Source organism: Phodopus roborovskii, unplaced genomic scaffold (genome assembly GCF_943737965.1).
Source record: "Phodopus roborovskii unplaced genomic scaffold, PHOROB, whole genome shotgun sequence".
In the NCBI taxonomy this organism is placed as follows: domain Eukaryota; kingdom Metazoa; phylum Chordata; class Mammalia; order Rodentia; family Cricetidae; genus Phodopus; species Phodopus roborovskii.
In genome coordinates, this window is record NW_026126689.1 from 6,610,550 (window position 1) to 6,632,126 (window position 21,577).

Here is a 21,577-nt window from a genome sequence, read left to right on the forward strand (position 1 = left end):
CTGCTTACTGGCTGACTCCCAAATCATCCTCTTCCTTTCCTATACACTGCAGGCCCACCTGCATAGAAATGTTACCCTCTACAGTGAGCCAGGCCTTCCTAAATCAATTAGCAACCAAGAAAGATTCCCCACAGGCCAGTCTGATGAACACCGATTTCTGAGGCTCCTCTTCCCCGGTGTGTCAAGTCTATCCATCATACTAGTGAGTCTTGTTTTGTTCTCTTTTTTTTTTTTTTTTTTCCTTCTTGCTCATATAGCCAGGTGCCAGAAGCTAGATTTGCCTTCTTTCTTTCTCATTCAAAAATTAATTCAAGCAAGAACTGATTTCCCTCAAGCTGGCATCCTTCTTCATAATCCCTTCTTAGGGTATTTCTGATAACACACAGAAATTCTGCTTAGATCAGTGGCAGCTCCCCAGAATGCTTTTGTGTGGCAGCCCTGTGACAACATGCCATTGGAGGCAGCAGAAACCACTGCTTTGATCTCTATGCTCCATCAGGCCCAGCCAGGCGCTCTCCCAGACTACTGATCAGACAGAACTGAGCTTAGCATTCTTGTTACCACCCTACTGGGTAAGATAGTCAGGACCCTTGGCCCCACAACCAGTTCAGCAAGCTCCTCCCTGTGTTCTCACCACCCAGCTGCTTTAGGTGAGCACACTGCTTATGCATGGCAAAATCAATACTCACCATGCAAGTCTTTTCCTCGATTCTTTGTTGTTACTGTTTTTTGGGACAGGGTCTCACGTTGAAGCTCTGTGTGGCCTAGAACTCACTATGTATGTATGTGGATGAATCCTGGCCTCAGATTCACAGAGATCCGCCTGCCTCTGCCTCCTGGGTGATGCATTAAGGGTGTGCACCACACGTGATAGATTTGCTTCTCTTTACGATCAGTCCCCAGCGAGACTGTGAGGAACCACACAGATGCTGTCCCTGTGTAGTGATGCAGCAGACATGCTTTTTCCTGAAGCAATACTGAGTTGATGCTGTACTGTAAGCGCTGAAACTGTAAAAGCGATAACACGCATAATAGAGAGCCTTCCTACCAGCTCCAGAGAGGGCTTGATTCCAGCTACAGACAAAGCCAAGCCCATGTTCACCCCACCATTCTCATTGTGCTCTCTCTCCACATCGACGGCACTAGACTCTAAGGACTTCCATCTTCACTGTGTAGGTCCTAACCAGGGTCAGCAAAGGGTTGGACGGAAGAAAAGAAGGTAATTGTTCCCTAAAGTTACCAGAACTAATATAAACTTTCAGGTTTACCCATCCAAATTAACAAGTTCCTTTTGGTGGGCTAGAGGGATGGCTCACCAATTGAGAGCACTGGCTACCCTTCCAGAGGACCCAGGTTTGACTCCCAGAACCCCATGGCAGCTCACAGCTGTCTGTTACTCCAGTCTCGGGGGGTCAGTGCCCTCTTCTGGCCTCCTAGGGCACCAGGCATTACATACGTACATAGGTGCAGAAGAAACATACATACACATGAAATAATGAATGAATCTAAAACTAGTAGATAATTTTAAGAGCGTTAGAACCATACTACAAAAGTCAGACTTGGCTTATCCAGAATTTTTTAAAAGTCCTTTTAAAGTGTACCTTCTCCCTATTGTATTTGTCACAGTTTTTTGTTTCTTTTTATTACAGTTCAAATTGTTTGATAAGCCTTCAATGAGGATGAGGTCAAAATCTAAAAAGGTTTTGTTTTGCTTTCCGTTGTACACGAATCTTGATGGCCATAGCTTTTCCAGAAGGGAAAGCTGAGAGTCAGTCCATCTGTAAATGCTTGCCACACGAGCATCAAGACCTAAGTTCAGTCCCTAACCCTGCACAGAAAGCTGAGCACAACAATGCACACTGTAACTCAAGTATTGGGCGCAGGGGTCAGAGACAGGCTGATGCGGGGGGCTTGGGCAGCCAGCTGAGTCAGTGAGCTCTGGTCAGGGAGAGGCCTTGTTGTGAAAAACAAGATGGACAGCTGCTGAGGAACATGTCCCTGGGGCTAACCCCTGGCATACACGCATACACACACCCACCAGTGAGGCTCTAGAAACTCTGTCTTAGCCTAGCAGTGTGGCTCCATTCTAGAGCGCCTGTGAAAGCCTGCATTCAGTCCCTAGCACTGGTGGGAGGGGTATATTAAATAATAAACCAACCGTCACCAAGGAAACCAAAACCTGTGTGCCAAACACCCTTTTTCACCACTCCTAAAACGAGGCGTGGGTACCATTCAGAGAGGACAGATGAAGCCCAAAGCTGGGGCTTAGCCCTGAAGATTATCCCACGTGGCCATGTTGGATGAACTAGCTAACTCCTGATCAGGGTAGCTGCCCCTAGAAGACCAACTCTGGAGAACAGGTATGTGGGCCCAAACCAGAGCCCAGAGAAGGTCCTGTAGTGACTGACTAAAGGACTCTAGAGGCGCCACGCCTTCTGTCGGACAGGGAAGCCAGCTGGTCTGGGCTTCTGGTGTTTTCTGGAAGTTGGGCCCCGTGGATGGCGATGTAGGGCCTGACGTACGTATGTGTTGTTTTGTCATTACAGAAATGTCTCCACCTGTGAGGTGACCTCCTCACAGTCTACCAGCTCCCCTCAGCGATCCAAGCGTGTCAAGGAGAACACTCCGCCTCGGTGTGTCATGTCGCACAACAGTCCAGCCGGCAGCACCTCAGTCACCTGTGGGTGGAGTGACATGGCCTCCAGCACCACCAGGGAGCCACAGCGGCAGACGATTGTCATCCCCGACACCCCCAGCCCCACAGTGAGTGTCATCACCATCAGCAGTGACACCGACGAGGAGGAGGAGCAGAAACATGCCCCCACCAGGTGAGGCTGTGTTTCGAGATTTTCAGGGTAGAGCAGAGCGCATGCATGGTGCCATATACTGCCTTATCTGGGGTTCTGGGCCATTCCGTGAAACATGACCATTCCCTGCTGATCCCTAAAGTTTCATTTTGCCATGTTCTTGCATCCACAGTTATTTCATGAGAATGACAGGTAGGTTTGCCGTACTTTTTCAAAACCAAAATAATTTTGATTGAGTTTGGCCTTAAAGAGCAGTTACAGGTCAGTTCCCCTGGAGCCCGGGCTCAGCTGTGCGCCCTCAGCCGGCCTGGTGGCATTTCCCGAGGCTCCCCCTTACTCCTGCGCCACAGTCCAGGCCGCTTGCCCTTTGTGGGCAAGGGTGTGGTCCTGGAACTCTGTGGAACCCTCCACAGACCCTGAGAGGTGCCCTCACCTGCTGTCAGTCAAGAACTGCTTCATCGGGGCCTCGGTGGTCTGTCACATGTCACATGTCACGTGTCACGTGCACCTGCCTGCAGACGAGGTGGACACACAGCTGCTACAGGACCAGGACGCAGCAAGGAAGGAAGCCTTCGGCAGAAAGTTTCCCTCTCCTTACTTGGTGTCCAACTGAGGACAAGGACACCCCTGCCCAGTGCTTCGGGTGTTTTGTCGATGCTTTTTCCCTTTTTAGTTGACCGGATGGAAAGGGTGATAGGGACAACTGTCCTCCGTTGAGAAGGGAGGGCGAGAAAACCGGGAACTGAACCGCCCCAGCCCCTGTCCTCTGTCCCGTCCCTGAAGATGGGGATGGAGCTTCCTGGACCTATCCAGGCAACGTGTGATACATTGGGGGAGAACGAAAGAATCTGTCCCTCATAGGGAATAAAATTCATGATGCAAACTGAAAGAAAAAGTTACAGTCCCTAAACATTTGGGAGCATGAAAATATAAACATTGGGCTCCCAACCCGAGGTTAACACTTATAAGTTTAAAGCTGCTGCCTCGGGCTATTGAATGTATTCCCAGTTCTTCAGGGAATTTCTCTAACATTGCCTTGGCTCATTCAGAATTTGAAGGAGTTGTCCAATTAATCAGAAATTTCCCTGTGTCCGATTAACCCAGTCCTTTAAACTGCCAGTTGGCTCTTCACCCAGACCATTGCTGTTCATTCCTCAGTAGCAATAACTCATTTTACTCTGTGTGTGCTCCCTAGGTGGAGGAAGAAATATTTACTGTATTTGGAAGGCTGCTAACCCTGGCACCAGAGCCTCTTTTCTGCATTTGGCAGCCAGACTCCAGCAACACGTACCTTCCTCTTGGGCTGCCAGCTCAGGTGGCCCAGATAGATGTCCACCAACCTTGTGTGTCCACAGTCTCACAACCACACCCTGCTGGTACCTCTGTATCAGGAACGAGGCCAGGGAAGGGGGCCTGCCACCCCAATCCAGAGCTCCCAGTCATCCTTGTACTTCCCGTGACTGGGTACAAGGTTCTGTGTTCACAGTCAAGCCCAAGTGATTGGTTCCTGATTGACTATAATGCTGCTAATTATTAACCATAATGCTTTTGATCAAGTAATAGATTTCATGCTGAAGACCGACTGTAGCGCTCTCATTGTAGCAGTCCCTGAGGGGGCGGCCCTCCCTCCCTCCCCCCTCCCTCCCTCCCTCTCTCCTCCCTCCCTCCCCCTCCCCCTTCCCTCGTGAAGTTTGGTGGTCTGCTCTCACCAGTAGGGCTACTATGTGTCTCATTAGTGTGTCCTTTTTTCCTGCCCAATGGCTGCGAGTGGTCATTGGTGTAGGTCGATAATACGCTGTTGTGTTTTTGCTGGGTACCTGAGGGGCACAGGGTTGGTGAGAGCAGGCACACGTTTTGTGCTCCAGCAACACTTAACCCTGCATCTTCTCACTCCAAGACTGGCTTCACTTTCCTTTGTGGTTTCAGCCCCAAGTTGAGTCAGTGTTCCATCTTTCCAGTCCCGAGACAACCCGAGGGCTCGGCCCTCCCCACCCAGCACCGGCCCTGGCTGGGGAGGCATAAGAACGCTGCGCTGCGCCCTGAGCACAGCTGGAGAAATGCAAAAGCAATTTAAAGACCTAGCTGTCAACTAGATCACAATGTCACTTTCGAAGGCTGAGATCTGAATTGACACTAACTCTGAACACGAGTGCCCAGGAGAGAATTGAATAGAGAGCGGGAGGGCGGGGCGGGGGGGGGGGATGGATGTTATCTCTCCAGCAGCCAGAGCCAACAGGGCTGAGCAGAAGGCACGTGGCACACGGGACTGTTTCCCCGGAGGGAGCGACTGACGTGTGGCAGTTTGTGAGAACTATGATGAAAACGACTAAGAGACGGGTGGCACTGGGAGGGACAACCCCAAATGGAACCCCGTATAGGGACTGCCAGCCTTCTGCAGGGTCGGGAAAACGCGGTGGAGATGCTCTTCTAGTGGCTACTGACGGAAGCCACAGGACCACATGAAGGGCCTCGGCTGCCCACTGTGGGAACAGGGAGCTTGCAGAGTGCATCTTCTGCAGAGATGAGTGGCTGCTGCCTTAGGAAATGGTTCCGTGCCCAAGAGGATAGGGAAGTCTACCTAAAGAAGCAGCAGCCAGTAGCTCTGACTCATAGAGAAGCCACTATGTAATTGGATTGTGTAATTGTGACTTTAACAGTGAGAAAGTAAAGGGACTTAGGATTGCCTGTTCCTGGAAATCATAATTATCATAAAATTTAACATGGTGAATATTTACTGTCTCCACGACTGTAAGATCTTATGTCTGGAACTCCAAGTGTTATGTAAATAAAGGGGGGGGCAGTCTCTCTTCGAGAGGCTTGCAGGTAATAAGCAAGATAAGACATGTACAAATCATTCTGACACAAAGCAGAGCAGCCCAGAAAAACCAGCCAAGTACTCGGGGAAGTAGTTGAGGGAAGAGTTGTAGATTTAAGTGAGGTGGCCATTGTGGCAGAGCCTCAGAGGTGAGCAGATTGGGGGGGGGGGCATCACAGTAGCAAGGCTCATTCATGAGAATACAGACCGTTGGAGAAATGGGTTTGGCATGAGAAATGGTTATTGAGAGATTATTGAGGGATGAAGGATTTGTCAGAAGACGCTAAGGAGCTCAAAGAAAAGCATCCATTCTAGAAAACCAAGAGTTTACAATATGCACCTCAACAAGAAGGCACTTGGCCCTGGGCTCCAGAGCTGTGCAGAATCCCTTGTCCTCTCCATTTCCAGTCTGAGTACTGGAGACATTCCATCCCTGTATTAGTTACTTTTCTATTGAGAGAAACACTATAGTCAAGGCAGCTTAGAGAAGAAAGTCTACTTGGGGTTATGGTTCTAGAGGATTAGAACCCATACAGCAGAGCAAAAGCAGCCAGCAGCAGGAACAGCTAAGACTTAAGTCCTGAACCATGAGCAGGAGGCAGGGAGCACTAACTGTAAACCGTAGAGCTCTTCTGAAACCTCAGAGTCCTCCCCACCCCCCAGTGGCAAACTTCCTCCATCAGGGTCTCTCCTAAACCTCCCCAAACAGCCACAAACTTGGATATTCACATACCCAAGACTTGTAATGAGGGACTTGTCATTCAAACCACCACAATCCCTAAATCTGGTCATCCTTGTCACCAAACTATATTTCACCTTAGAAGTGAGCATCTTCATTGTTCTGTCTTCCCAACTTAATGCCCTACTTGATGATTACCCCAAATCTGGCATTTATAGTTCCCAGTGTGATCCTGAAATGCTGGTTGTTTCTCTAGTGTGACTCAGCCTCAGCACAACAGCTAGATCTTGGGTCAAGGACGCTCACGGAGATAACCGCCTCACCAGTGTCTTTTAGCATCAGCATAAATGACAAACCACATTTTTAGACCTTATTGACGATGTCACTCAATCTCTAAGACTAGATGACATTGTTAAAAGAAGGTCAAGGGAGTATCGTTATTCTTGACCACAAATATGAGCAGTGTTAGTTGCCAAAGCAATGGCAAGTCTCCCACCAATCAGGAGAATTCCAGAGCATGTAGAGGCACATGGGACAGAGTGAATGAACTAGAGGAGTCATAGCAGACCTGCACACATGCTTTACCCACGACCTTGTCACTTCTATTCCCCTTCAGGAAATGAGGGAATTAAGACCCAAGAAAGGCAAATGACTCAGTCAAATTAATAAAGGTTCAAGTAGAAGAATCGGGATTCATTCAGGAAGTGCTGTGCCGTAGAAGAAATTATATTATTCATTACTGACAACATAACTGATTTCTTTTCAGTCACTAGTTTATCAGCTGTTGATTCTGTCCTGCCTCCTCCTGTAACCAATCCCATGATAGCATCCAGTGTGTCCAGGGAGCCCCTGGCCGGGCCATGAGGCCGCCTCAGGAAATGGGTAGAGGTTTAAATCTCCTCACTGTCGCAGAACATTTTAATGAATGTGCAGGCCACTGAAAAGCCGGTGAGCTCTCTTTTTAATGCTTCACTAATAGACTAGGGGATTTTTAAATCATGGCTAGAGACTTGGCATAAAGACAGAAAAACTAAACAATAAACACCTTTTGCTGCATTTCCCAGGACTAAGTAAAACTGGACTTATTTTCCATATTTTAAATGTTTTGATGAGGGAAGCATTCGATTGTCTCTATGTCTTCTTTTACCTGGAATCTTCATGAACAGTGTTTACAAGGACGCATCTGTTTATCCAAACCCTGGTGCCTAACTCACCTTACTCAGAAATGGTTTTATAGAAGCTGTGACATACAAACTTATGTCGTAAGAAAAACATTTTAAGTGTGTGATCAAAGTAATTCATTTCAGCCGATCTGCAAAAAAAAAAATGTTGTCTGCCCATTTACTGAGCCACTTGACCAACCGTCTCTAGTAAGGGAGCCATGTCACTGAGTACCTATATATCCCACACTTGGAAATACACAAGCAGCCACTCGAGGACTGCTCAGCCAACTTTGCCAATGCTGTCACCTCTAAGTATGTAGATATTAGATATAAAAGCAATTTCGTAAATCGCTCTTAAAGTGTTTATCTAAAACAAAATGGGGGGGCTCAGCTCGCCTAGGGCTGTAGTTCTGCTGATTATCCAGAATGCATGAGGCTCTGAGTTTAGTCCCTACCCCAAAAAAGGGTCAACCCAAGATGTTTTGTTTCTTTATACTAAATTGAAAAGGTGGTAAAATTATTCCTGAAAAGTCACAGTCAGAAACTTACAAACTAGTGTCCAAACAGCTTCTGCCTGAAAAATGAACAAGAGGAAGAGGAGTAAACACTCACTTATTATCGCCTGAGCAAAAAAGCCAACCCAAGGTGGAGTTTCTTTCATTGACACACAACAGTGTAAGCTCACCACCCTCCTGTGCCCGTTAGAAAGCCCATACAATCAGCCTCAGAATGCAGGCCTGGGCCAGTGACTGCCAACTCAACCGGGGGACAAAGAAAACGGACCCACTGTCATGTCAGGGAACTTTGTTTTGAGCTACAACACACCCCTAAGTGGGAAACTTTCAGTCTTGTGGGACTCACACTCAGCAGTGAAAGGTTGTACATTTCAGACGTCCTCACTGAGTCTTCATCACAGGGCCCACTCAGAACAGGCCAGTGGGTGGAGAGCCTCAGGGACTACATCTTGAACAAGCAACACTGTGCCAACCTGTCTGTCCCCAACAGCTTACCCTAATGCTTTAGCATACCACAGAGCCACACTAATGTATGGTGGCAACCTCCTGGTTACCCATGACTCTCAACAGGTGGGTGGGGCAAGGGTACCAGAGAGGGTTGGATCCGTCCTAGCAGGGCAGTGGCTTACGTGACTGGCCAGCTGAGTCCAACTGGTTTAGGAAGAGAGAGAAAATGAACTCCTGAAGAAAGGACAAAGAAAGCCTGCAGCTCCTTCCAGGCCCTTCCTGATGTCCTACAGAGCAGGCGTGTGAAGGCTGACCTTAATGTTGACACACACTCAAGTGTACACATACAGATGTAACTATCATGTGCATGGAATGTATGCACCACATCAAATGGTTGTGGGGAATGGGAGATAGTTCTGTTGGAAAAGTGCTTGCCATGCAAGCACATGGACCTGAGTTGGAACACCAGGACCTTCATGAAAGGTTGTGTATGATAGCGTGTGCTTGTTATCCCAGTCCTGAGATTAAAGACTGGCTGACCCCTGGGACACAATGGTTGACTGACCTAGCCTAGCCTACTTGGCAAGTTCCAGGCCAGAGAGAAACCTTGTCTCAAAAAACAAGATGGGCATCTCCTGAGGGATGACACCTGAGGTTGACCTGACTTCCATACCTAGGCATGCATACACAAAACAGTAAACAAATTTAAGGTATCTTGTCCCTATTAATAGCTCAATTAAACACTGCGTAGCATCAGAGGGAGCACTTTGGTCCGCAGGCCTTGACTTCTAATCTGTCTCTCGCTGTGTTTCTGGTTTCGAGCCTTGGAATAGAAGGGACATGGGGACAAAGCGGTAAGGCTAGCTCAACCCTCATGTCTTATTTCCTGCAGCTGGGAAACTCCAAGCAAACCACCCCATGCCAAGCCCAAAGGAAACCACTGTTAACAAATGGGCCCTGGAAAACCCAGACAGGAGAGTTTGCCTCACCCCACCTTCCCAGTGTTTGCTGGGAGCCTCTCTGGGAACGCAGAGGGCAAGCAAATGACTCGAGCCCTCGCTGTCTGCAGCTCCTGCACCGAGTGTCCGTGCGGTGGGGGCTGGAGGAAGTAGCTCACGTACAGCACTTTGAATGGCAGTTGCTATGTGTGTGTCACCTTATTTGTCATCGGGGTTGTAATGAAGAATGGGTTTGTTCTCTGGTTTGGTTAGGTTTGGTTTGGTTAGGTTTGGTTTGGTTTGGTTAGGTTAGGTTTGGTTTGGTTAGGTTTGGTTTGGTTTGGTTAGGTTTGGTTAGGTTAGGTTTGGTTAGGTTAGTTGGTTTTTGGTTTTTTTGGTTTTTTTTTTTTTTTCACATATAACATTTACCCTGAAGTCAGGGAACATAAAGGAGTCATGAAAAGTTTATTGGAGAAGATGGATTTTGACCTTGGTCTTGAAGGATGAAAATGACTGAGATTAGCAAATAGAAATCAGAACCACATCCAGACAGGCTCCTACCGGGATGGGGTCAGTGGCTTGCATCTGACCTGCTGGCTGTGTTTCCTCTTTTCTATACTTCTTAGCTCCTTATCTCCTTTCATCATTTTAAGATGATGAAAATCATCTATGGCCATGACAACACAATACAGTTGTGAGGTCTTGCTGCTTTGTTTCTTATTCAGAAGTGGTGTCTGTCAAGGCCATGTGAGCAACTATTTCTCATTCCCCTCCCATGGCTGTCTCTCTCACTTCCATTAACGAGCTCAAAATGGGATTGATAAACTGTCAATAATAATTAGAGACAATGGTAGAGTAAATCCCAGTAGTATCGACATATCCGAGCCTGAAGGACTTGAGGTGGCAATCTCTAATGTGTGCTTGGGTTCAAAGTGAGCCAGTTAGCAGCTCCCAGTTAGTTCTCCAGTCTGGGTAGTATATTTGTGTAGAGCACGGACATTTCTAGCGGAGACCGATTAGAAACAGAGCTGTCAAACTAATTCACTTTTCCCAAAACTGCCACATAAAAATCCAAGAAGATAGAACCTTAAGCTGTGCGGTGTGGCTTGGCTTGTTAGTCATGGGGCTTCCCAGATTCAGACAAAGGAAGGGAACTCATGGAGAGTTTGGGGAGCTCATGCCAACCCTCCTCCACAGATAACACTGACACCCACCACTCACTGCCTTCCCCCCAGCTCCCAGCTCTCCTAGGACTCTGCTCAGAAAGCCTTCCTTTGATGTCAGTTCATGACGTGGTTCGCCGTGCCTTTAGAAAGTTCCAGAAATGCTGGGAAAAAATTTACCTGCATTAAGCTAGAGATTCTTTAGAATTTGCAAATCTGTGCTACAAATTCCACAATTTGAATTGTGCCTGAGGTGAGATTACAGTTTGGTCCAAATCCGTGTGTGTTGTTTTACTTGCTCTCTTTCTAAATAACTGATAGCCTAGGAAGGGAGGCTCAGCAGGAACTGGCCAGGACCACGCTACGTTAGGTGCTCACTGAGGAGATGTGTCTTCTCCTGACCTGAACAGTAGACTGGATTTTATCTTGACTGTCTTTCATAATAAATCTTTGAGGGATATTCAAAACGGGCCTTTCATACTGCAGGTAATCTTTCCCACTTCCCCTTGTAATTTCAGAGTGGTTCAGAGCTGGAGGGATGCACAGGGCCATGGTTCCTCAGGGTCCACCTGTAAACTAGAACTCACGTGCCCTTTGCGTGGGCTTGAGTCCGCCACCTGCAGCAGAACATACCCCACTTCAGGACATGACAAGAGGAGCCACCGTGTTTGAGTTAGCCCTAAGAGAGGAGCAGAGCAGCCTCCTGCATCCCCTTGGGCAACCCAGGCTCCATCCCTGGTCCTGGGAGCAACAGGGCATCACACAGCGCTCTGCTCAGAGGCCAGCGGCCTCCTTTACCTCTCCTACCCAGAAAAGAACGGCAGATCCTCCTCGTTCCTCGCTTCCCACACTGACTCCCAACCCACACTGCTTTCTCCTGCTCTGCAGGTGTGGGGCCTCTTCCTGGAGACTCATTCTCTAAGTGTTGGGACAGATAGTTACCTGTGGCCCCTGCGAGCTGCTGAGACACTGCTTCTACAGGGCCTAAGGCTGTGCCCTGTGAGCTTTTTGTTGTGGATAATCCATATTCTACACAATCTACCCATTTACTGTGTACAGTTCACTGGGGAGATTGCATATTCATTTTTTAAATTATGGTAGAACATGATATCTGCCATTTTAACCACTGGGGGGCACTGATTGTCACCATTGTTTATTTCTAAAACTTCTCTGTCATTCCGGCCCAATATTCTATACCCGTTAAGTAATTTTACACTTTTCTCTGTTCACCCCCCCCAGGCCTCTGGTATCTATAATCTGTTTCCCTTTTGTTTGCCTGTTCTAGATAGTTTGTATGTTGGCTCATGCAGAGTTTGTTTCCGGCTTATTTTATGTGATATTTTCAGGGTTCGTCAGTGTTGTTGTGCGTTATCAGAACTTCACCCACGGGAGTGGAGAGATGGCTGAACAGTTAAGAGCACATGCTGCCCTGCAGTGACTTATGCTCCATTCCTAGAACCCATGTCAGGAGGCTCACAACCTCCTGTAAGCCAGGGTCAAGGGCACCCTGATACCTCTGGCTTCTGTGGGTACCTGCACGCACACACGCACACACAATTAAGAACATGGTGTGGGTATGCCAGGTTTCATTTACCCACTCACTTGTTGGTCAGTGCTCACACTGTTTTCTCTCCTGGGTGTCGTGAGCAACACTGCTGTGGACATTGAGTCCCATCCCCAGTGCCTTTGATAACGTGCCTAGGAATTGCGTCGCTGTGATAACTCTGAAATGCATGTAGACCTCCAGGTTTAAATCGTTACAAGTGAGGACTGTGGGTCTTCATTAGTTTAAGTGTGCCTGGTCCTGTCTGTTAATGTAAAGAGCTGCAAACACGTGTGACCAGTTCACACCGCCCCTTCCTTTGGCTCTTAACAGTTATCATCTGGGAGAGAGTGTGACAGTCCATCGTGGACGTCTTTGTGACTCCGTTATTCTAGCGTTATTTTAAAGCTTTTTCTGTTTAACTTGTCATGTTGTTATACAGTCTCCCACTGAGCTTTCCATCTTCTCGAGGACAGAGGCATGTTTCTGTTTCTTTGTGCAGCTATTCCCTGTGGCACTGACTGCAGATCTCCAAGATTGCAAACTAATGGCCTGTCATTCCCTGGCCCTCGGTCCTCTGGCCCAGCACAGACTAGAGAGGAACTCCTTCAGCGAGCCCTCCCGTCTTTGTGCCTGATAAGGTTCTGTGCAGAGCTCGCTTCCCATGTTGTCTGTCTCACGTAGCACAGCTACGTACAAGCTGGAAACCCTTTATCCAGAAGGCGTCTTTAATCCTAGCACTCAGGGGCCAGTCTGGACTACAGTGGAACTCTGCCTTTTAAAGTGGCTTGGGACAGAGCCTGCACAGGTCTAAGGAGAAGTGACAGAAGCCCCCCTCCCTAACTCAGAAGCTATTTCCACACCCAGCACAAGAAGGCCAATGCTAAACAAACTCCATGGTATTTTGAGAGGACTTTTGTCTCAGGGGTTTGTCTGGGCATTTGTTTTATTTTATTTGCCTTACAAGTCTTTTGCTAATATATTATGGTTTCTAATTTTGTATTTTTGTGTGATTTCTGGAGAGGAGGGGGCAAACCTCTGAATCTGTGTGTGTTTCTTGTGAGGTTTTGGTTTTTTAGGTTTTTCTTTTTTCTGGTTTTTTTTTTTTTTTTTTTTTTGGCTTTTTTCTGCTTGTTTTTTCCTATTTTAATTTGTTTGTATGGTTGTTTTGTTTTTGTTTCTTAGTTGTCTAATGAGAGAGAGAGAAAGAAATAGAGAGAGGGACTAGCCTGTTCTACAAGGCTACACAGAAACACCCTATTTTAAAAAACAAAAAACATACTTGAAATCAAAAATGTTTCAAATTTCAAAATTTCCCATATACATATCCTCTAACGAGAATTTTATACAATTATTTTTAGTATGCCTGCTTTTTGACCACAGCCTGTCACACTTGTCCAGACATGGGATTTCCCATTTATGATACCATGTCAACACTCAAAAAGTTTTAGCTTTGGGAGCATTTATGAATTTGGATTAGGGCAGTTTATCCTGTATACTAATAGTGACAGTTCCCCTGATGAACTACTTACATGTGTCATGCAATAGAATTGTCTCACTAAGTCCCAAGAACAGCCTGTGACAGGTTATGTAGTCATGACCGATATTATTGCTATGTGGACAACTAAATCCCTCAGAAATTGATGCTTCCCAAGGCTGTAATGAGCACACACTGACTAGAAGCCGTGTTCTAACGGGCAGCCCCTCTAGGGACCTTATGGCCTAACCCAGAAAGGATAGTTGTATGGGCAATAAAGGAGTGGCCCAGCCCTGGCATCACTCATGCAGGATATCAGGAGCAGAGCCAGGCCCCCAGAGCCTTCACCCCACTGCCCGTCCAGCCCTGTAGGTCTACAGCCCTGCTGACCTGCTAGCCTTCTGCTTAGCTGCTTTTAAAAGGGCCCACTTCCCTATCCTCCCTGCGGTGCCTAAAAAAGGAGAAACTCATATTGGAAATAGCCTGGGTCTGTGGCTTCAGTCAAGACTCTGGGGTAGGAGGGTCAGATTCTAGAAATAGTAGCTTCTTCTCATGTCACAGTACCTGGAAAGTGGCCATCTTGTCTAGGCAATTGTTATTTCTTAAAAATAACTGATCAGTACAAAAATAAATCAACATCCATTTTTAAAACCTTACATAATGCGGGATTAAATTTCACATCTGCCATACAGCATTCTATCACCAAGCCACAGGCAGATGGGATCGGTTCCCAGGGGACCACAGGAGCAGGACGCTCTGTGAAAAAAGCAAGCGCTGCATCTCCCTGTTTCCAGGTGAAGTCCCACTCAGGAGATGAAGACCGGGGTTGGGACCCACTTGCCTTTAGAGCTCAGGACAGTGCAATCTCCCAGCCTTGGCCCACAGAAGGGGAACTGTGCAGGGAGGTCAGGCCATGGTCCCTAAAACTGCGTACCCAGGGGTCTTAAACACAATCACCCAAAGTCAACTCAATTCCTATTTCTCGTGGTTTCTGAATGATGATCTGAGATCTCCAGAGTCTCACTCCTTCTGTCCCCACCAGCATGCTGGGTCACTGGACACCTCTTCCCGCCCTGCTTACACACTGCTGATTCTCACAGGCCCAGGGCCCAGACACAGGGCCATTTCCCCTCCAAGCTGCTCCTCTGCCTGCCTGGTTCATTGCTCAGACTCCCAATTCTGGTCAGAGGGGTTGCCACCAAACTACCGAATCTGCCAGGTGCCCAGAGCCACCTGTGCTTGCCTCAGTCAGCGCCGGTGTGCCGGGCCAGCCCTGCTCACGCGGGCCCTGGATTTGGTTGTCTCGCCTCATAGCCGGCCCATAGTTCTAACTTCTCCCTTTAACTTTGCAGCACCGTCTCCAAGCAAAGAAAAAATGTCATCAGCTGTGTCACAGTCCACGATTCTCCCTACTCCGACTCCTCCAGCAACACCAGCCCCTACTCGGTGCGGCAGCGAACAGGGCACAGCACCTTGGACACTAAGGGGTCTCTAGAGAATCACTGTACCGGCAACCCCCGCACCATCATCGTACCCCCACTGAAGACACAGGCCAGCGAAGTGTCGGTAGAATGTGACAGCCTGGGGCCAGGTAACCCGACCCCAGCGAGTCCACCGCATTCCTCTGCTTTCCTAGTTCTCTGCTATTAGAAATGATAGTCACAAAAAGTACCTAAATTATTTCAGATGGCCTATATTGTATACACGGCTCTGTGGGATTCTGCCTATGTCCTAGAATATGATTATATTCTATAGAGAACATTTTCCTCTTGAAACTCTGGAAGCATGGCTGTCCTCGTGGTGGCTCTGCTTCTGCCTAGTTGGTAAACAATGAAAGCTTCTGCAGTTTCCCGCCCACTGGTCTGGGGGCCCCTGACATCATTCGAGGGCCCCACTGGGGGAGCAGGCGCCCTGTGGAGCAAGCATCTCCTCTGAGCTTGCCATATGGGGGCCATGGACCCTTTATCGGGACTTTTTCTGGGGCACAGACTGGTGAGCTGAGTGTACCTCTCTCAGCTTTGTGTAAAGGACTAACATTTCATGAGGCTTGTTCTGAAAATTGAGGCCTAGCAGGAACTGTGAGCTGAGCTGAGCTTGGAAATGAGCGCAGCTGTTCACCATGCCCTTGCTCAGCAGTAGCTCTTCAGGGACCCCTTCACTCAGACTCACACAGAAGGATCGGGAGACTAAGCCCTCATCAGCCACAGGGAGGGACATGAGAGGCATTGTTCCTTGCTGGGGACATCCTGTCTGTCACCTGACATGGTAACAGGAGACTCCTGAGGTTACCCCGGAAGATAAAGTTCTTCTTGGCTGGTTACAGCATTGGCCAGGCCTACATACAGGCTGCTGGGGTACAGCAAGGTACAGCGTAGAATTGAAGATGAGCTCTCTGAGGACTCTTCCAGTCCCCTGATGCAGCCAGCCTGCAATACTTTCCCAATGTGCACAGCAAGCTTGTGACCACCGCCCCTTTTTACACCAAGAGCCCTGCCTGAAAGGAAATGGAACCCATCCGATGGGGGTGGCCCACGTGTGGTACGCTCACCGATCTCCTTGTCCCGGACACCCCAGCCACCTTCAGGAGACAGGCTCTTTAAATACATCTGCCTGCCACTGCTGCTCACTTTACGTCCTAGCTGGTCCCACAGGGCGTGGCTGGTGGTAGTTACAAAGTCCTTGCGCTAGTGATGAGAAGCAGAGCGTGGGACCACGGTGCCCTGACTAAGAACTAACAGAGGCCGCTGAACCGCTCAGTGAGGGTTGTGCGTTTGGACTGAACCCCACAAGGGTTCTGTCTAATAGAACGTCGCAGTACTTGCACGGCTACTGTGACTTGCAAACAAAGGAACTGCAAGCATGCAGCGGCTCTCGGGCTAGCCCCGGGCATGCAGCTGGCCCCTCGGGAGCCTGCTGAGGACACCCATACATGCACTGCTCGAATGAGGCTCTACATTACAAGTGGTGGCCCCTTGCCACCTCTCTGCTCTCACAGCCTGACCCACTCTGGCCCAGCCCCCTCATCTTGTCAGTGAGGTGATTGATAGGGGAAACAAACACCAGGCTTTCTAACGTTGCCATTTTGCAGAGCCAAGCTGTAGATCCCTTGAACTAAATGGTTCTCCCTCTAACATACCTACAAAGTTTCTAGGATGCTGAACTAGATCATCAGGGAGGAGCTCAAGTCCAGCACACAAGGTCCTGGTGCCTAGAGAGAAAAGGAAGCTCTACTGCTCACCAAGGCATGCAGCTTTGTTTGACCCCAAGGACCCAGGTCTGCGCTGGGCTTTGGAAATCTAACTGGCTTAGCTTGGGACCGAGTCCTCAATGCCGACTGCCCTAGTGCCTGGCTGCTCTGGTATTGGCCTTCTGTCTTGAAGCATGCCCCCCCCCTTGTGCAGAGCCCTCCCAGCTGGCATTGCAGTCTGCCTAGGCTGGCACTTGGTTGACCTGGGGCAGCGGGGGGGAAGGGGGTAGAGGGGGGTAGACTGCCCTTCAACCTCCAAACCAAAGCCATTTTCTTCCCAAGTAATTCTTCTTCGTTCTTTAGCTTTTAAGGAGTACAATTAATATGTTAACTGTGGCTTTTAAACCATGCAGCAGCAATAGTACAGTTCATAGGCTTCTTTTGCTCCTGCAGGCATTCAAACAGAACCCAGAGGAGGTGTCTGAGACCTTCTCCCACCTCTCCTGGGGGGAGTCACATCTGGGGTCACATCTGGAGACATGCACAGTCACCTCAGGGCTGTGTCTGCTTGCTGCCTGCCTAGTGTTGGCACACATCTACAAACCAGCACAGAAAAAGCAAAAACAGGAGGATTGCAAGTTTGAGGGCAGCCTGGGTTACATAATGAGGCCTTATCAAAAACAAGAGGGGAGAAGAGAAGGCCACGGCCTGTCCATTTAGGTGTCCTTTGCAAAGCGTCGCTCTTGCTTTATTCAGGGGGTGAGGTCTCCCTCCTGCCCGGCTGCACAGTGCAGGCCTACCCCGCCCAGCCATTAGCACCTCCCTGCATCCCCAGCCTCCGCCTCTCGCCTTTGCGCCCCGCGATGGCTCCTGGTTACCACTCTCACCCATCCGTTCCTGCGTGGTGCATGGGCCACAGTGGCTGGCGACAGCGTGTGCTGAGGACGCATTGGCTAGGTTAATAAAGCCGGGGCTCCCCTTAGCCGGGTACGTAGAGCCATCTAATGTGAGTACTGCCTTTCTCGCTCTCCTCCCACCCAGCAGCACCGACGCCCAGGGCGCTAGAATGCACTCATGCCAGGCTGGGCTCACATTGACGCAAGCATAGAGCTGCTCCTGCCCGGAGAGGGGCTCTACATCGTCAGTAGCATAGGAGCAGTTGGTATTTCATATTCGGTTCTTGTGCCATTCCCCGGGAGAGCTAGCCTCATCCTGCCTTGGGTCTGGAGAGCTGCAGGGTTATTGTAACTTCTGCTGTTCACCCTCGTTGTTTGTTAGGGCCAGCCGTAGGCATGATCACACCTGACTCCCTGGCTGCCCAGGAGGGAACCAGGCAGGCCTCCTCCTTCCACACGTCTGCCAGGTGTGTGCTGTCTATACACTTAGGGTACTTTCCCTAGAGGACCAATGTGGGCCCAGCTTGGGCCTGTGCCTTTACCGGGGATTTCGTTACTTCCGTCTCCCTCGTTTGTAACTCCAGTCCACTATGCAGCTGGGGGCCAGAACCCAGTCGCCTCTCCACAGTCAGGGTGAACGCCTGACCGGGCCCAGGGACTGACTGCATGGTTCATGCCTGGGCAGTCTCAGGAACATGTCCCTTCTGGAAGGCTACTGTTTACAAGTGGAGGGAACACATCTTCTAGATAGCCAAGGACATGCATGCCACTAACCTGTGACCCGTTCATCCTCCCTCCCACAGCAGTTAACGCCAGTAGTCACCATCCAGCCCCCTTCAAGTCCAAGCCCTCCGGCACCGTGACCTCCACCAGTGGCCACTCTTCAGGGAGCTCATCAGGAGCCATTGCCTATCGGCAGCAACGTCCAGGCCCCCATTTCCAGCAGCAGCAGCCCCTCAATCTCAGCCAGGTAAACCCCAGCAGGCTAAGGGGCCTTGATAGCTTGTCCCTGTGCTAAGCCAACCCTGGGAAAGGTGGTATTCACAGAGAGCCAGCCCAAGCAAAATAATAGAGTTCTTAGTGACGTGGTGCCAGGGCTGGCCTGCTGGCCAGAGGGCCCACATGGGCCCAGCAGAGGGAGGGCATGGTGTCCTGCCATTGCTCTGGGTCACCGGGAAGTCCTTGCAGTCAGCACCCCAGACCCATGGAAAACGTACCCTAGGACTTGCTAACGTACTTGCTAACATGCCCCAGTGATTTGGGTTCTCTACAGGAGAGAAGGCTCTTTGCTTGGACTGGTTCTGGAAGTCACCAGTGTTAGAGGGAGAGCTCACAGCACGCGGGAGATCAGTCACTACCCGGAGAGCGATCCCTTCAGCAGAGCATCTCGCTGGCTTTGCTCTGGACTGGCTGAATGTCACCCAAGTCTGATGACTAGCCAGTCAGACATTACTTCCTCAACCCAAACAGATGTCTATGCGCTCTGCTTTTGAAGGGAGGCACCTGTAGTCAGTCTTGCTTCCCATCCTGTCCCCTTAATTAACACAGTCCCCGTGCTATTTCCCTCCTCAGGCTCAGCAGCACGTGGCTACGGACCGAACTGGGAGTCACCGCCGACAGCAGGCCTACGTCACTCCTACCGTGGCCCAGGCCCCGTACCCCTTCCCGCACAACAGCCCCAGCCACGGTACTGTACACCCGCACCTGGCTGCAGCCGCCCACCTTCCGACCCAGGCTCACCTCTACACATACACAGCGCCCACAGCCCTAGGCTCCGCCGGCACCGTAGCCCACCTGGTGGCATCCCAAGGCTCAGCGCGCCACACTGTGCAGCACACTGCCTATCCAGCCAGCATCGTTCACCAAGTCCCTGTGAGCATGGGACCCCGGGTCCTACCCTCACCCACCATCCACCCCAGTCAGTATCCAGCCCAGTTTGCCCATCAGACGTACATCAGCGCCTCGCCAGCTTCCACCGTCTACACTGGATACCCACTGAGTCCTGCCAAGGTCAACCAGTACCCTTACATATAGACACTGCGGGCCCGCAGGGAGCGGGGTGGAGGCCCCGCAGACCCGAGGCTGGGTTTTCTACTGCAGGTGCCGCACACCGCGCATAGGGAGCAGGGAGGAGGACGGTAGGGACAGACGGGACTTGAACTAGGCAGTGGGAGGGCTTAGAGCAGAGAAGAGGACATTTTAGAGAGGAGGGGCTAAGGAGTGGGAAGAAATCTATGCTTTTTATTTTAAAGAAGAAAAAGGAAAAAAAGAAAAAGAAAAAATGTTAGTAACAAAAGAGGAAAAAAGAAAAGAACACAGCTCACAACCCATTCTGCACCAAACTGGAAAGGAAAAGGAGCTACAGAAGATTCTGGAAGCAAGGGGCCCCAGTGTTTGAAGAACTTTATGAACTTTTTAAAGATTATTTTCATATGGCAGCAAGTGACATTGAAGAATTTGCTGTCAGGGACACCTGATATGGAAATCCAATAGATTTTTAATTAATTGAATATGAAAATTAGGGATTTTTCCAGAACTCCAAAAGGGTCAGCACCCTTTCAAATGTCAGGCCGTGGCCTAAGGAGGCTCGCATTTGGGGGTGGCCTGGGGGTGGCAAGCCCAGCTCTGGCTTACTTGTCAGGAATAGTGGGGTCCCCCAGACTGATGGAAAAACCTCGGCAGACGGGCAGGCTTCCTCTTTTGGGGCATTCTGGATAAATCTCCCAGCAATGTTATTCCTCAGATGTCATTAATAATGTGTGTTGCAGTCTTTAATTTTTTTTTTCTTTCCTGAGATTTTTTTTTCTCTTTGAATCAACCCCTAGTCGTGTAGCATAGGGCTAGTGGTGGTCGCGGACACCCTAGTAGAATGTAGCACTCTGGGTCCTTGTTTCCTCCTGCGTTCAACTCCAGTGATACCAATAGACTATTCCTCAATAGAATTGCACAAAAGATATAACATAGGCACGGCACCAATGTGGTGGTCTGAGTGAGCGTGCGTGCGCGCGTGTGGGTGTGAGCGGGGCTGCCACCCTCCCCGTGTGTCCCTTGGCACCGCGTCACAGCCCTTACAGTCTTGATTTTACATCGTTCCCTCCTAGTGCCTTAACGACCGACAGACAGACAGACACGGTGAAGGGTTGACTTCCACTGGTACTCCAAGAAACTGGCTGGGGCTGCTCAGATATGTTCTCAGCTCTTGCGTTAGGCTGTTAGAGTATTTTACTTGGGTCTTTTTGTTTCTGTCATTTTAATGTCATGTGGATTGTCTTTCCCGGGCTCTTTGTGGCCAGAAGGGTTTCAAAGAAGCTGAGCTTTACTCTGAGGGAGAGGTCCAGAGGGACTCCCCGCCTCCGCCTCATACGGCGCGAGCGGGCCTTAGGAATGCCAGCATTGCCAGGCAGCTGCCTCAGCCTCCAAGCCCACCGCCTCCTTCCTGGACCCATTTTTGGTACCTCTCGTCCCGCAAGAAGCCTGGTAGTCTCAGACACGCCCACATTGTCTCTCCACCAGCTCTGCGGGCTGCGGTCGGGCTCCTCCCCTGCGGTTTCCACTGGTGAGTCTGCTGTTACTTCTTTCCTGAAATTAACCTAGGTCTCCCAAGACACTGTGATCTCAGAGACAGAGAGCAGGCAGAGGGGCTGGGGGACAGTTGGGGAAACGCTCCCATGGACAATTCAGCCTCCAAAGAAATCTTTGCGCCTTTGCTATGTCCTGGGTGTTTCTCCAGCTTTGAACAGTGAAGGGGGTAAGAACTTTCTTTTCCTCCTGAGAAACTCTGAAGCCATGGAGGTTGGAGACCGGTCAGGTCCAGGATGGGACATAGTAGCATGGTATGGACTGTTTGGTCGTGGTGCGAGCCCCAGCTGGCCCCTAATCCACATCTTCAGGTAGAAGGTCTCTGGCCAGCAGTCCAGTCTCCCTCCCTGTCTTCCCTCTGCAGGCCC

At 49.7% G+C, this 21,577-nt stretch overlaps 1 protein-coding gene across 1 annotated transcript in view; it reads left to right on the top strand.

Moving 5' to 3' along the window:
• Positions 1 to 19,788, top strand: part of Hipk2 (homeodomain interacting protein kinase 2) — a 168,283-nt gene extending 148,495 nt beyond the window's left edge. Inside the window, exons 12-15 of the mRNA XM_051174732.1 lie at positions 2,547 to 2,828; positions 14,900 to 15,138; positions 18,434 to 18,600; positions 19,203 to 19,788. Of these exons, the coding sequence (XP_051030689.1) occupies positions 2,547 to 2,828; positions 14,900 to 15,138; positions 18,434 to 18,600; positions 19,203 to 19,664 (1,150 nt within the window). The 3' untranslated portion in view covers positions 19,665 to 19,788. The remainder of the gene's footprint in view (positions 1 to 2,546; positions 2,829 to 14,899; positions 15,139 to 18,433; positions 18,601 to 19,202) is intronic.
• The last annotated feature ends 1,789 nt before the right edge of the window (positions 19,789 to 21,577 follow it).